Below are 17008 nucleotides of genomic sequence, written 5' to 3' on the forward strand. Positions count from 1 at the left end.
AGGGTCGCTACAATCATTGGAATAGAAGGTGACCCCCATTTATGAGCAATAGTTGTGACCTCACATATCAACATTGCGACTTTTAACCCACGGTACGTGTGGCTACTAGAGTCGCCGTGTGGCCCTACAAGAAGAGGCTATGGACCAATGACTATGATATCCGCCATCCAGACTTCCAGACTACTTGCAGGGATCCTGTACTCAAATTAAAAAAGTGCACAGTTAGAAAAATCAAGAACAGTGACCCATGATTGTGTAAGGGAGGAATTGTTTGGTGGGACTACAACTCCCAGCATGCATCAGTAGCCTGCATGACATAACAACAATGCCGACAGCAATTACAGCACAAATGCGCGCATGCGCGTCGTCCCTGGTTGCTCTCCGAGGGGAACGCGCACGCGCGGGAGGCTCAGCAGCTGCCGGGGAGTGAGTTGCGCAGGCGCAGTGCGGGGTAGGCCGGAGTTGCGCACTTGTAATGAGGAGGTGTGTTGTTGGTGCGGGAGGCTTGCGCTGGCGGTAGTCTGCTCCTGTATGGAGAGGGGAGAATGGCTCCTTTCCCGGACGAGGTGGATGTGTTCACAGGGCCGCACTGGCGGATGAAGCAGCTGGTGGGGCGTTACTGCGATAAGGTGCGTTATTATAGCCCGACCGCACGGTGTGACCGGGCCGCAGGCTGCATATACCGGTGTACAGGAGAATGTCACTGTGTATACAGGATGTGATGTCATGTATTCTATATTATATGCACTGTATAGCTATACAGCTATTTACCGGCTGTTATGTGGTATATTTAATGGGCTGTATATTGTATGTACTGAGTATACAGCCATAAACAGCACGTGTGTGTGTGTGTATGTATATATATAGATATATATTGCATTCTTTATTATGTGTATGGTATATGTATACAGGCTATGGTGTGTTGTATACAATGTACAGTATATGTGTACAGCTATATACACTGTAATGTATAATATACAGTGTACAGGGCCATGTATATACCATGTAAGATATGTAGACTATGATATGTATACAGTGTACAGGTAGTGTCATATATAATGTGGATACTACATGGGCACACTATACTATTATATAAAAGCTGTGATGTGTTATATAATGTAATGTATGTTGTGTGTCCAGTGCATGTATATAACTAAAAGCCTTGATGTGATATACATTACACTACCCGTACACTGTATATACATATAATGTACTCTATTATATGGATACACTAATGTATAGTGTACAGGGCAGTGTTATTTGTATGTAATATGTAAGAATAGTTACGTTACCATGTACAGTAAATGTATATAACTATATACAGGCTATGGTGTGTTATATAGAATGTCCTGTGCATTATGTGGATACACTCTAATGTATAGTGCACAGTATATAATGTGCTGTATATAACATGTAAAATGTGTTATGTACCGTAGATGTGTAATATAAAAGCTATAACAGTAAATAGGGCAGTGATATGTAATGTATGGCATATAATATGCACAACGTGTACCATTATATAAAGGCTGTTATGTATTATATACAGTGTATATATAAACTATAGTATCGCAATGCAATATAGTTATACATCTATATTGCATGTTCTGCGCTATAAATTGTATAACAATATATGAATACTACTATATATCACACCGTTATCACATATAATGAACTGTTTTAGATGTTATTCCATGTAGAGTATATGTGTACTATTATATACAGTAAAGATCACCTATATGCAGTATACATTAGTAAAGTGTTATTAACACATCACCGTATACTGTGTGTTACACCAACTACAGGTTCTTTCATTTTCATACGTTATTTTGCATAATGGTATTGCCATATATTGTACAGTATGTTGAAGTTATAAGACTCTTTACACCTTCTCCTATATCCTCACATTATATAGTATATAGATACTTTGTATTACACCACACACAATCCTATAAAAGACATTACAGAAAACCTGTCGTCATATAGATACATGGTATACACTACATTGCTTTGTTCTATAACCATATACAGGTGATATAACATACAGAGGTTTCATATAGGTTAATAACTGTGCATTGCTTATAGATGTACTATATTACTATACATTGGTTATTTATCACGTAGGTTATATACATTATTATTTGTTTTATATATTAGAGTGTCCAGCATTGTTTGCTATAAAACATACTTTACAATAAATCGGATTGTTATATTACATGTACAGGTTATTTTATATCATGTAGGTTATGTGCTACAGTGTGTTATAGCTGTGTTATTGCATAAATCAATGACAGTGTGGTACAGTTTATAGATATATTACATACAGGTTACAATGCACTGTGTAAATTACATATGCGCTTAGTTTTTAGTGTATATTTATATGTGATATACATTCATCTGGGATTGATTTGTCACATAATATTATATGGAATGTGTTATATTGTATATACATAAGGGGGATCTGCTTTACATCTGTGTGCAGTGTAGGGGGGAGGGTTTTCTGTTTGGCCCAGGGAAAGCTATAAAGTAATGTCCCCGGTGATTGTACCAGGTATAGAAATCTACGGATCCATTGACAGCTGGTTGTCACCCACACAGTGTCACATTGTTACTCTTGTCTGTATCGCATCCCAGTAACACCCAATTTGTTTTCTATCATATGTAATGTGATATTTTCTTAGTCTCATAGTCTGAAATGATATGTTTATCAGTGGCTAAACCACAAGATTACACATACATCATGTTACCATGAGAGCAAATGGGAGTGCAAAGATAGAAAACAACATTGTATTACAAAAAGTGGTGTCATTCAACAATACATCTTTGTCTCGCAAAAAACAAGCCCCCATACATTTACAGTGCAGTACAGTTTATTGGTATCAGATCTGGTGTCCCTGCCTGATTGATACCCGAAGTACATGAGAAGTGGGCTGCAGTTACCTGGCTCGGCCACTACACAGAGGATGAAGCCGTGATAATGTCTAAGCATCTGATTGGTGGGGTGATGGGGTTTTGCGCCCCCATTAATTTGATATTGATGACCTAAACTAAGGATGTCAAACAACCCCTTGAATACTGAGAGCTCTGTATGGAGCTGCTGTTTAGATAATGGACTTCATTGTCCGCCATTGCTTGCAGTGAGGCTTGTGAATAGAATCCGGGCACCCATCCCCCTGTCAGCAGCGCACCCTACCCCCCATTCCTGTGTATGTTTATGTCACTGCCTCCAGTGTAGTGACTGCAGATGTTCAGCTCAGCGATGGTCATGTATCCACAGATCCCATGTTTGGCGGCTCTGATTATCTGGTATTAGTGAGACGTGTAAAGGTATTCGTCCTCTGCTTGTACAATTGTCAGTACCCCCCACTGATCAGACGCTCAAGGTGACAGTAACGCACTTGTTAGAGCACATCTTTAGGTTAGTTGTCATGTGACTCATAGTCCCAATACCAAGCACAACCAACTAGATAAAAATGGCTTCCTCCATAACAAGTCATTAGTGGGGGGTCTCATACCTGGTACCCCCATTAATCATCTTATATCAGCAGAAGCTACACATTGTACAAGACTCTGGTAATGTCAGGCTATTGTTATTTGTTTACATGGAACCTGCCACCTCATTATATTACCTCCTTGCTGTAATAGCAGGAGAGGCTCCTCGGTAATGCTAGCTGTATGTGTGCTTGTACATGAGGGAGCACGGCTGGCTAGCTGAGAGTCGCGCTGGCGCACTGCACTGAGCGCCTATTGTGAAGCTGGCAGAGTAGGTGCACTGCCCATGTGTGATACCTCCAGATACCTGGAGAGTGACCATTGTGATAGGAGGCAGGGGCAGGAAGATGCCAGCAGGAGGTGGAGTGGGCAGAGCGATCAATAGTCAGGAGGTGGGATAGCTTGACTGCTTGGTCCTTTTACCTCACCTCCCTGACTGCATGTTAGGCAGCAATAAAAGTAGATTTTTAATAGATAAAAAACCCTCTAGTGGACTTGCATACAGCAGGACAAGGTACTGTTTGTGGGATTAAAGGGGGTTATTGAGACGACAGATTCCCTTTAATTTGGGAGGTGAACTGCAGTACCCTGACATAGCCACGGTAATTGTGCACTTCCCTTGGATTTTACTAACCCCGTTCCTCGGATGATGCAATCACAGAGATTTCTCTGCAGTAAATGTTATGTGTATACATCATATAAAGTATACAAGCAGGCGCCGCTTCTCCCTCACACGCCGGAGGTTGGCTGCTAGTAAACCTCCCTGACTTTTCATACAGTGTAATATAGCTCCAGCTTTTGCCCTCCAGGTAGGAAGACGCCGTCATCTTGTGATCCTGTAAATGCGGCTCTTAAGACTCCTCAGTGTGTGAGTCCATGGTGCATTGTCTGTACAAATCCCAATATGGACGTGTTGGGTGATGAGCGCACATACTAGGTGCACACTATACCTGGGTGCATGGGGGTGCTCAGGCTCACCCCTATCTGATATAATGATGATCTGTACATCTCTGTGCAGCCAGGTGGGCAGCAGCCAGCTGTGCCATTACTAGCAATATACAGTATGTTCTTCTTACACCTTAGTACTTTAGGTTTTCAGATCTGTGTATCTCCATGACTAACAGGTAAGCAATGTTACCCTGCAGGGTTTAGGACCTGGGTTCAACCGAGGGCGACATCTGTAAGGGTTTTTCTTCACACAGTGTTTGCTTTGGTTTCCTAAATTACTTTCCCAAATACTTGAATCAGCACGTCTGTCATCTCTGTCAGACACAAGCTTAACCTATGGCCTTGTAGGTAAAGTCCACTACGTTGTAAGAATACTTTCCTTGTTGAATGAAAGTCAGAATTTTGGTGCATTATGGGCGCACCCTTTCTTGTTTAGATTGGCAGGTTCCTGCTTCCCCAGTTAATCAAGGGTGAAAGAAGAGAGGGTGCCCCATGGTGCTCCCAACTTTTTAGATTCTTTTTGGTGGAACCTTATATGTGGATAACTTAACATCCCAACATGCTTTAGGCAAATCCATGGATGGAACATAATGTAGGAGCCAGTTTTTGCACCCATGGGGCTCTTTCTAACCAGACGGAGGGAATCTGTCTTCCACGTGAAAGCAGACGCCTTGCCAAGGTACTACTACTTCTAGGCTCCAGGTATCTCTATTCCTTTAAGAGGATAAAGGGACCGAGTTACAGTTTGTGGTTTTTATGAGTAAAAAGATAAGAAAGTTAGTTTGCTACGTGACCTATTAATCTTTCCTTTACATAAGCTGCAAGGTTAGGAGCCTTTCTTTATGGCAGCACGTAAATAGTGGAAAAGCCTCCAGGCTCAGATGTGTCCGTGTGCTTATGATAGCGTGCATCTAGGTGCTAAAGGTAGTAACCCATTACCTGTCTGACTCAGCAGTGGTCACCGCCGGGGATTAACAGGTCTGGTACATTCCCTCTGGAGCCTGGTGGCCCGACTATAAAGAAGTGGCAGAAAGGAGATTATTCAGATTGTTTTCAATTTTATGTTGAATGGAAATTGTCAGCATAGTTTGGGGGTATCAATCCCAGGGCAAGGGGCAACGCCAGGCAATGTTTTATGAGGTATTTGGGCCAATTCGACAACACCCAAGTATAATTTTATCTACCCATCTGTCTGTGTCCATTCAGGTATGATGATGATGATGGTCCTATTAAAGTAATTACAGGGACACACCTGTACCCGCTATATAAAACAAAAGCAATTACAGGTGTGTCCTGTCATATTAGTGCATGCCACATGTGACCAGCGCGGGCACACTGCATACAGGTATGTCAGCTGTATATGGGCATGGACTAAAGGCAACACCAAACCTTTAATAGCGGAAAGAAAACCTCTGCCAGCGCAGGTAACATCTCTAAGCTTGGCGTCCTCCTCATCCTATCTACTGGCACACAGACTGTGCACTCAGGTGGACATGGAGAGGGATGGGGCCATTGAGGGACTGGAAGTATCCATCACTATTACATCCGTGTGTTAGATGCCATTCACATACACAGAAGACTGTGCCCCCTGCGGCCATAGCAGCAGATCACTGACTGCTCCAGATCCCAGACCTGGGAGGTCACTGGTTATATGGCTGATGCAATCCTCCATTTCATCAGACTGCCACTTCAGGGTGACTTGGCTCTTCTCATAGGAAGCGTGCGGCCATTTATCTGTGCCATAGATTGTGATTCTGGAATATTTCCTTCATTCGCGTTCCCCGGTCTGTTTTGCATACTGGAAATAAGTTACATATTCTTCTTTTGTCTTGTCTTTCTAAATGTTTTTGTTCTGACCTGTCGCCTCTGTTTCCCCCCCCCCCAGCTTTCCAAGACCAACTTTTCCAATAACAATGACTTCCGTGCACTGCTGCAGTCCCTGTACGAGACCTTCAAGGAGTTCAAGATGCACGAGCAGATCGAGAACGAATGCATCATCGGCCTTCTCCAGCAACGCAGCCGGACCGTGTACAACGTGCACTCAGACAACAAGCTCTCCGAGATGCTCGTCCTCTTTGAAAAGGGGCTAAAAAACGTAAAGGTGGGTGTCAATCCTGTGTCATCGATGGGACAGGATGCTTGTTCCACAATTTCAAATAAAGGTAACCTTTTCTTTAAATGGGTAGAATTTTAAATCATGGCAGAAATCATGGCTGACCTATTGGATTTCTCCCTCAAATAAGCAGAGATGTAGCTAAAAGGAAATCAAAATGACACTTACTCATAGACTCAGGCACCATGACTGTGGTAATATTCTTATTTTTGTTATCCATGGCCTCGTTCCTTCTAGAATCAAGCTTTAAAATTATGCTAATGAGCCAGAAGAGCTACTGGGGAGTGTTACCAGAGCCCCTCGGTGCTATAGCTTCACATGCTGTTACACTTTGCATGAGCCCTTCCCCCTCCCACTGTGTGTAATTACATTGGGGGGGGGGGAGACAGTGTAACAACATGTGAAGCTACAGCACAAATTGGCTCTGGTAATGCCCCTTCTGGCTCATTATCATAATTTTTTAAGTAAATTTTTAGAAGTAAGGAGTCTATAGATAAGAAATACAGGCGGTCCCCTACTTAAGGACACCCGACTTACAGACGACCCATAGTTACAGACGGACCCCTCTGCCCACTGTAACCTCTGGTGAAGCTCTCTGGATGCTTTACTATAGTCCTAGACTGCAGTAATCAGCTGTAAGGTGTCTGTAATGAAGCTTTATAGATAATCCTTGGTCCAATTACAGCAAAAATGTTTAAACTCCAATTGTCACTGGGGCCAAAAATCTTTTTGTCTGGATCTACAATTATAAAATATACAGTTTCGACTTACATACAAATTCATTTTAAGAACAAACCTCCGGACCCTATCTTGTATGTAACCCGGGGACTGCCTGTATAAGAAGATTACCACAGTCACGGTGCCTGGATCTATGAGCAAGTGTCTCTGGTTTATCATGATGGTTTTTGATGGTTGATTTCCTCTAAAGCTCCTGACCCCCAATGCAGATATCTGTCCCCCTTCAATTATAAGAATGATTCCCTTGATGCTTCAGAGCCTTGTAGCAACACATAACGTTGCCCCTACAATTCACATTTTCATTCCATGCACATAATTTTCTGCCAGAGATAAGCAACTTACCCCCTTTATACCTTGTCTATGAAGGATTTCCCTGAGAATCAAACTCGACTCGCACCTAATCTCTGTTCCTAAAAATGTTCTAGGAACAGAACTCCTAGCACTCATAGCCTATTGTGCTCTGCACATGTCAGATGTCATTTCACAGTCCATTGATCTCGTCCTATTAGAGGAAAACGTATCAAACACTACTATGTTACGAGTTGTCCATGAAACTCGCCACAAATGATTTGTGATAATCTGACTCTCGGGTGACAAAAAAGCAAATGGTCAGATAGCACTAGGAAAGAACTAGGGCTGAAATCTGACCAAATGCTGATTAAAATCTTATAATTTGACATTCTGTAAGTGGGAAACTGGCCTAAGGGCTAAAACGCACCACTGTGTTCTGTCATAGGCCGAGCACATTGCAGAGGACTGGACTACAAGCATCATAGTTAAATATGATGCAAGGAGCCCCTGCTTCTCGATACAAAAACAGAGCCAAACTGTAATTGTGATCTCGGTATGGCGGTGCTGATGTTCCGCAGTGATCAGTCTGTGAAACACAGGCGGGTGTTTTCGCCTTTACAGAAACCCAGGTACAGGACCTCCTAGACAGATCACCATAGACATCTATGGAGGGTGTGCTATGGATCTCCAAGATGGAATTTGAAAGAAACAAAACATGGAAAGTATCTGGAGCTGTGGGCATGTGAACTTTGTGATAAAATAGAAGTAAATTTCCTCCCAGTCGGCCTGGGCAGCGAGGGGTTATTGCCATTACTTGTTCCTGGAGCATTTTGAGGAACAGAGATTATGTGATGCCGCCGTCATCCTGGAAGAGATTTCCTCACAATAAATCTGCTGAGGGCAAGTGTCACTTGTAAAAGTTAACTACTTTTTGCTTCGCTGACAAGATTCCTAACCTTGTCCTTTTAAAGGTTTAACTGTTTATGTGCCACATATATAAATCGCCGCCACTCACTTTTTATTCCGCACTCGCAGGATGAATATGAACAGCTGAACTATGCCCAACAACTGAAGGAGAGGTTGGAGGCTTTCACCAGTGACTTCATCCCTCATATGAAGGAAGAGGAGGAGGTAAGTGATCCGCCTGCTATAGATGGATGGACTTAATGATCTTGCTATTGGTCACTACGACTTCTCATTCGCCGCTGAGGTTCTCTTCTATCACTATGTATCCCGATGATGTGTATACGTGTAGAGTAATGGAGTCTTTTCTTAGGTGTTTCAGCCCATGTTGATGGAATACTTTACATACGATGAGCTCAAGGACATTAAAAAGATGGTGATCGCCCAGCACTGCTCTCAGAAAGACCCCACCGAGCTTCTCAGAGGGCTGAGTCTCTGGACCGAGGCTGAGGAGCTCCAGAAGGTGCTCAAGTATTCTGTGGACGAAAAGTCGGAGGACGGTAAGGCTTATTATAGGGTTTATTAAAGGGGTCCTCTGGCCTTGTCAAGTGCCCCAGTTAGGGGATAACTTGCTAATTATTGCTGCGACTTCCACAGATCACAAGAATGGGGACACTTTGCACCCCCAAGGGAATAGCGCAGCTGGTTGAATATATTTGCTGTCGCTCTTTTCATTTCTACGGATATGGCCAAGTGCAGTACTCAGATACTTCAGAGAATGGAGCAGCCCTACCTGCAACGCCATTCTTTTGTGGTACAATGACCCCAATTCTCTTTATAGCTGGGGGTCCCTGTGGTGCACTGTCAGCAAGTTATCCCCTACCTGGTGGAAAGTTTGATGTGGCTGGAGAAAATTATGCAATATAAGCAGAAAGACAATTATGATGCTTTTTTTTTTTGCGGTGGATTTTAGCAAATCCATGTTACACCAAAGGGAAATCTGGGCTGAAATCTGATCCACAACTTATGGTTTAATCACATATTTGAGCATGTTGTTAGCAGGAGGAGGACTGTAAACATTGGATTATATTTCGGGATTGTAGCTTCACCATACACACAGGGGGGTTGTCCTCACACTGCTGGAGTGTCTGCTGTAGTATTCAACCACAAGCCTGCTTACTACAGTCACTTAGAGCACAGCAGTGTGAGGACTGTGCAGATTCTCTTCTTATTGTGCTTGGCTTGTATGCTCTAGACCAGTGATGGCGAACCTTTATGAGACCGAGTGCCCAAACTACAGACAAATTCCATGATTTACCGTGAAGTGCCAACATGGAATTTTAATTAGAAACTTATTGCTACCTGTTCTTCAACATATTTCAACTGTATTGGGCTTTCCTCTCTGTAGAGGAAGAATGGTTGGTCCAGCAGGAGGACCTGCAAAGATATTGCAGCTCTTTCAACAGTTCTCACTTTTCCTGAAGTTCCAGACAGCCAAGTGTCGCTGTAAAATAGCGCTGAGAACAGTATTTCTTAAGTTGCCTGGGACTGCAAGAAGATTTGGTGGATTTGATCCTATTTGGTGAACTCTGTCCTGGGCTGATGGCCTGAGTGCCCACAGAAATGGCTCTGAGTGCCACCTCTGGCACCCGTGCCATAGGTTCGCCACCACTGCTCTAGACCCTTTCTGCTCTGCAGCTGTAACCCTTTCCTGTCTACCACTTCCATCATCTCCTTGTATAAGGACCTTCCCATGCTCCCTCCTCCCATGACTTGGTGTCATCACTTTATAAAACCAAAACAAGTGATTTGTTATTCTTCCCTTCCCGTCGTACAAGTCATCTAACAGATTAGTAGAACTCTGTATGTAGCAATGTCTTACTCAACACTTTATAAAACGTTGCGAAATAGTGGAAAGAGCGATCATCTCATGTTTCCCTCGCACAGCGGCTACTGAACAATGGCCAGTCATCTGACCTGTGTGTATAGGGAGCCTGTCACCCAATCTCCTTGTGCTACAGACACAAGCAATGACTCCTAGATGTATATGTTAGTGTACAGAGTATTAGGGCTATGTCATATTAATGTGCGCTGATCATGAGATCTTTTTGTCATTCCAGAGCCCGCGGCTCAGCCCAGCACTGCATCCATTTCTCATCTTCCTCCGGAGGTAATGCTGAAAATTTTTAGTTACCTTAATCCTCAGGAGCTGTGTCGTTGTAGTCAAGTAAACAGTAAATGGGCACAGCTGACAAAGGCTGGATCTCTCTGGAAACATCTGTATCCAGTGCTGTGGGCTAGAGGTAAGTCACAACCAGGTAACCGTGACTCTGCAGTTCATATCTGGTTACACATACCTTCACTCTGTTATTTAAAGGAGGAATTTTACTAACTGAGGTCCTCCACCAAACTCAAGAACTAATGCCCTGACTCTGATTGATGGACGCACATGTCCTTGTCCCCATTTTATAAGTAGGGGTCACACTGGTCAGTGCTCTGCCTGCCAGATCTTCTTGATAACGACTATGTTATCCATTCATTGATGCTGTATAGAAGCCTAGGCACCAGATAGTATTCAGGGTATGCAGGTATCATAACTATTGCATTATATAAAAGATCTTCACATTTGCAGCCCAGTAGTTGTAGGACCCGGTGGTTTATGTGCATGAGTTGTGTACAAGATGTTGTGTTGATATTCTCTGTCCCTCTGGTATAGCATTTCATCACACCTTCTAATATGGAGATGACTGTTGTGTAATTTCCTTGTCGCAATATTGAAGTGAGGTTGTTTCATCTCTGCTGTTTTGCAGGTACATAGAAACTTTGGTAAAACCAGCAGTTCTATCAGTCCTTTCATTGTATCTTTGGCTCAAGCGAGTTCTGTCTGTCAGACTCGTTGCATGTGCTTGTGAGATTTCTCATAAAAAAACCTCAAATTGCCAAATTAAATTTAGCAAAAGTCCGTTCAGTGATTCCAGGTTGAGTCCAGGAAATACACAGGTGCACGGAGCAAGTTTCTTGGGCCGAACTCGTTTGTGGGCAATGGTCTTTAGGCTGACGACACACATTAGATAATGAAAGCTCAGCCTCCAATGTCAGATGTCACGTGTAATGTATGAGCCAGCATTACTGTTATGTATTGCATTTGTACATGGCTGCAGCATGTTGTGTCTAGTAGCTGCTTATCTCCCATGGCACAGCTCATATGTATGGCCACCTACAATTTGTAACTCTTCATACGTTGTAATCTGGATGTAGCACATTCTGGTGGACTATTACTTTTTGTCATTGTTGTATCTGACTACACTTGGTTTATGTTGTCTGGGTACTGAGCAGCTTACATAGGATGTGTCATATACCAGCTCGCTCTGTTGTGTCCCAGTTGTATTACACAATGGGGACAGTATACTCCTTAGTCATGCCCTGTCTTGTTTACTTGCCGGGTTATTTTCCTTTTGCATTGTGACCAGCGTCTTTTTATAGGAAACTGGTACAATGGGCCAGCCGCTCACCTGGACACCGAACCTGATGAAGACTGGGTCACCAGCAGGAAGGATGAGAGTCGTGCCTACCAGGAGTGGGATGAGGATGCCGACATTGATGAGTCTGGTAAGGACATGGACTTCTTCATTACTGGAGGGTGGCTCCCGTATTAATGGTAGATGGGCCCAGGCCACTAAAACTAGAGACAGTCTGAGTAATAGCAGAAGGTTGGCTTAGCCTGGGGTGACATATTGAGGTTACACTGTTAAAGGAAACAAAGGAGTAGCCGAGAAGTATAGCTTTTTGTTTAAATATTGTTTTTCTATACATTTTTGCTGATTCTATGCTGCAAAGTTTACAACAAGTTATCCACAGAATCCACGATGGCAAGTTATCCACACAATAGAGTGTAACAAACTGATTAGTGAAGGTCTGACTGTAGGGACCCCAACCATTCAAGAGAACAAAGGGGGTCCATTGTCTCTGATGGGTGGAGTGGAAGGAGGAGTATGTGTCATACCACTCCATACAGTACTATGAGAGTGTCAGAAATTACAGAGCATAGCGCTTGTGCATCTCTGACACTCACTTAAAGAGTGAACAGGAATACCGGGAATATCTGAGTGATCCATCCATTAGTGAGAACAGGAACCTCATTTTCCAGATTGCTGGTGGTCCCATTCTTTTGATCAGTGGAGGTCCCAGTAGTAAAAACCTCACCAGTCAGCTTGTCATCCCCTATCTTGGTACAACTCCTTTAAGCTGCCCTGCTCTGTAATAACTGCATGATTATTGAGAAAGGAACCCTCTAACTTTCAAGTATTAACCTACTCATGCTGGACGTTTTTCTTGAGTGTTTAATTATTTTTTTGTACAGAGGAACCTGAAGACGATGGTTATTCTTCCTCCATAAGTGTAGCGCAGCAAGAGAAAGATTTACTGCACGGCCTGATCCAAAATGTCCTTCCCCATGTTGGTCATTCAGTGAAAACCCTTGTCCTGGCGTACAGTTCTGCAGTGAGCAGCAAAATGGTATGTGCAACCTTATAGATATCTACTGTGATCTGTACCTTCTATGCATACAATATCATTGGGGTTTTTCTTTATAGATGCGACAGATGCTGGAGCTATGCCCCAATTTGGAACATCTGGATCTTACACAGACAGATATTTCAGACTCTGCATTTGATGGGTAGGTGTATGTTATACGGGACTAAAAATGTAATGGACCTGTGAGAGTAACATGTGTGTTTTGTTTTGTTTTTTTTTGGGGGGGGGGGTTGTTCTCAAAATCCTATTCATGTATTAATAAGCTGTCGTTCTCATCCTCAGATGGTATTTCGGGAGTAGTCAGAACCTGTGTCACATTGACTTGTCTGGGTGTGAGAAGATCAGTGACCTGACGCTGAAGAGGCTGAGCCTTGCCCTTGGCGTGTTACCTTCTTACAGGAAAGCTTTGCTCAAATGTTCCCAAAACGACAAAAACGCTAAAGCGACATGGGGAAGGAACCGGATGAGGACTAGCACCATGCAGTGCATTGGTGGCCAGTGTGGGCGCTTCTCTGAAGACTTATGGACACGTTGTAGCCCCTGCGATGGCTATTTGTCTTCACCTTTCTGGATTTTACAGTCTGATCGGCTGGCTGACATTGAGGATGCGGCTGACTGGAAATATAGGAGCACTGACGGACTTTGCGTGTTGGAGATGCCCTCCGATATGAATTGTTTTGCTAATGGGTATTGTAACAGGAGGCCGGTGCCCGGCATGAGGACTAATGGCAGCTGGCAGCAGCGATATCAGGCAGAGGCTTATACCAATTGTGGACATTCATTCTGTTCTGCTGGATCAAAACTAAGGACTATTCAAGCACTCCCAGAGCCCTCTGCACTGTGCAAAAGTGGCAAAAGGACTCCCCAGTCAGAGGGAAGAGACTCTGGGAGTGCAAAATCTGAGCCTAGTGCTGCCCGCGTGTTAAGGTTACTCAGCCTCTCTGGTTGTCATCAGATCACAGATCATGGGCTCAGGTGAGTGGATCATTGCTTCCCCTTAGTCCTTACATTTAGTGGTGCCCATCCCTTCGGCTTTAATGTATATTTATGGCTGGTCGGTAGTGATCAGTTGAAAACTTGTTAGGACAATTTGGGACACTAAAATGCTGGGCCACACAAGCTTACTGGTGGTTTAGTCTCCCGTATAGCCCTATAATCAGTGCTGTGTATAGCTTTATGTAGTACACATTGGCTTTATTGCACATGCATCTGAGGCCTGGCGCATGTACTGGAGCCACGATGTGTTACAGCTCCAATAAACCACTCTGCAGGCACTGGGAGCAGCGGATGTGGATAAGGTGAGACCCTCATGGATCATGAGATCTATAGGACTGTGCAGCCTCCAGTGTATAAGAATATATACAACAAAGTCTAGAAGGTACCATAAAGCGTCATCTGTAAACTCTGAATAAGTTGCGGAACATAAATGTGCATGTTGGTCCTCAGTCTAGGGACATGCCTTTCCTTACACATTTTCATCAACTTGATGAGCCTCATATATCCATATACACACAGTGCAGTTTTCTGGGGTTGTAGATCTCTCTTGCAGAGATTGCAGTTTGCAGATCCCTGTTTCTCTATATATGTGTGTGTGTGTGTGTATGTATGTATATATCTATCTATCAGTGCAGTATTCTGGGTTTGCAGAATGCCACGGATGACCAAAGAGATGAAATATGTTAATGCCTATCCTGTGATTTTCTTATCTGCTATCATTATTACATGGCATCACCGGGTAACGCTGCGTCTGGTTTAATTACAGGGCGTTGACCATAGGAGGAGGATTACCTTTCCTGGAACACCTAAATCTCTCTGGATGCCTCAATGTGACTGGATCGGGCTTACAGGATCTGGTGTCAGCGTGTCCGTCTCTTAATGATGAGCACTTCTACTACTGTGACAACATTAATGGTAATGTGTGTTCTGTGTATGGGCCAGACTGCTGCCTGCTCTGCCCTTATACAATATCTAGCGCATTGAAGCGTTTCCATCATCCCTTATCACTTGTAAGCACTAAATAGGATTACCATATAGCGCCATCTGCAGTATTAGTGGATGCAGCCAGTACATAACTATAGTTCCCTAGTGTCTAGGAATGTGTACTGTGTCCTACAGAGGATGTCGGGCTCTGTGGTCTGTCTGTGAATCGCTGACCAGCAGTTGTCTGATTTTACGGACCGAGCACAGCGCAGAGGACAATGAGCATAATATATCTATATCCCACAGAACAGCAGGGACTATATGCATCATAGTGATATAAGATACAGAGAGTCCTGTCCTGCACTGTGGTCGCTCTCTGAGTAACCTGGCCACCAAGGTTTTAGGATTCATGACCAGCCGCAGTCACCTGGTTTTTAGCCATAGTGTTTCTAGCATCTGCCATGGAGCCTTACATTGCCAAAAACAGAAATAAATAGACATTCCACGTAAAAACAGAAATTTCTTTAGTACATACAGTGCTGTAATGTTGATGTTCTCTTACTGATGACTGGCTTCTGCAGGATTTTTAGATTGATAACCAATGGTCCAATTTAGGTCCATCTTTAGGACACCCCAGAATAGGGAATACACAGCTGTATATTCTCTGTAGTGGCAAGTTGGGGTTACAAAGCTCATCTGCCATTTACTTGGGCTGCAGTTACGTGACTCGGCCTCTATATGTTGCATGGAGCTGCTTATTCTCACAAATCCCCCATAGTGTAGACAATGTGCAGATCTCTAGATCTTTGCTTGCTGTCACTCTATAGGAAGATTCATTGTTTACTTCCTGTGTTTAGAAACCATCCCATAGTCATGTGATGTCACACAGGTGCACGCCTAGTTATATCCCTGGTCATATGATGCCACAAAGGTGCACAACCCGTTGGTATCAGAGTAATCAGAGCTGTGTGTGTTATAATGAGGCGTGCACCTGTGTAATATCACATGACCAGGGATATAACGAGCCACACTCCTGTGTAACATCACATGATCAGTGATGTAACGAGCCCTGCATCTCTGTGACATCACATGACCAGTGATATAACGAGCCGTGCACCTGTGTAGCATCACATGACCAGTGATATAACGAGCCGTGCACCTGTGTGCTGTCACATGACCAGGGATATAACGGGCCCTGCATCTCTGATGTCACATGACCAGGGATATAACGAGCTGTGCACCTGGGTGACCACAGACCGGTGTTTATAGACAAGAAGTAAACAAGGATGCTTCCTTTAGAATAACAGCAAGCAGAGATCTAGAAATTTTTACAGAAAGTGTATTGGAAAATTTTCATCGTCCTACACGGATAACCCCTTTAAAGAGAATTGCACAGGGTTGAAGGCTGTAAAATCCTGAGATTGCCCCGGGGGGTTGTGTGATACTGTGTGATGCCTGTAGTGTGTTGTTGTACGACTCTCTCGCTTGTCTCTATTCACCGCCATTGTGTTCTCGTGCAGGTCCTCATGCTGACACGGCCAGCGGATGCCAGAATCTGCAGTGCGGTTTTCGGGCCTGCTGCCGATCTGGTGAATGATCAGTTCTTTTCTGACTCCCCCATCATCTGAGCAGCCATTCTCTCATGCACTTTACCTCTCTCTCACACGCTGCGTGTAACAAGCTGTTTTTGGGATCCTAATGGAGTTTTTTTTCCCTTGAGAAATTGAGCAGCGTCCATCCTAGTGAGCAAAGCTGTCCAGTGTAGTCACAGTTTTCCGCTTAATAAAACTTCATTATTGGAAAATCATTTATTTTATTTGTTTTATGTTGAAATATAAGAATTTGTTCCTGATCTTTGACCACATTAGGAGATGGACACAACATTTCTATGAATCGGTGTGTGCATATAGTTTTGGCCGAGGTGGGAAAATATTTATTTTTTTCCCCTGTTAGACTGAGAGATTGTACCATGGGGAATACTGCACCGGATGCCGGGGCGTGACCTGTAGAACAGGGGCAATTGTTCAGCTTTCATTACATGGCAGACAGGAGATACAACACCCGCAGTCCTAT

General features: G+C 43.6%; 1 protein-coding gene across 1 annotated transcript; it reads left to right on the top strand.

The window, feature by feature from the left end:
- Nucleotides 1–409: 409 nt before the first annotated feature.
- FBXL5 (F-box and leucine rich repeat protein 5) lies at nt 410–16740 on the top strand. The gene is made up of 11 exons (XM_072126061.1): nt 410–629; nt 6323–6538; nt 8615–8710; nt 8856–9042; nt 10603–10785; nt 11966–12091; nt 12843–12997; nt 13075–13157; nt 13298–13990; nt 14778–14926; nt 16456–16740. Exons 1-11 carry the CDS (start codon nt 546–548, stop codon nt 16530–16532), a joined length of 2049 nt encoding a protein of 682 aa, XP_071982162.1. The 5' UTR covers nt 410–545; the 3' UTR covers nt 16533–16740.
- The last annotated feature ends 268 nt before the right edge of the window (nt 16741–17008 follow it).

The sequence above is a fragment of the Engystomops pustulosus genome, chromosome 1 (assembly GCF_040894005.1).
Source record: "Engystomops pustulosus chromosome 1, aEngPut4.maternal, whole genome shotgun sequence".
NCBI lineage: Eukaryota > Metazoa > Chordata > Amphibia > Anura > Leptodactylidae > Engystomops > Engystomops pustulosus.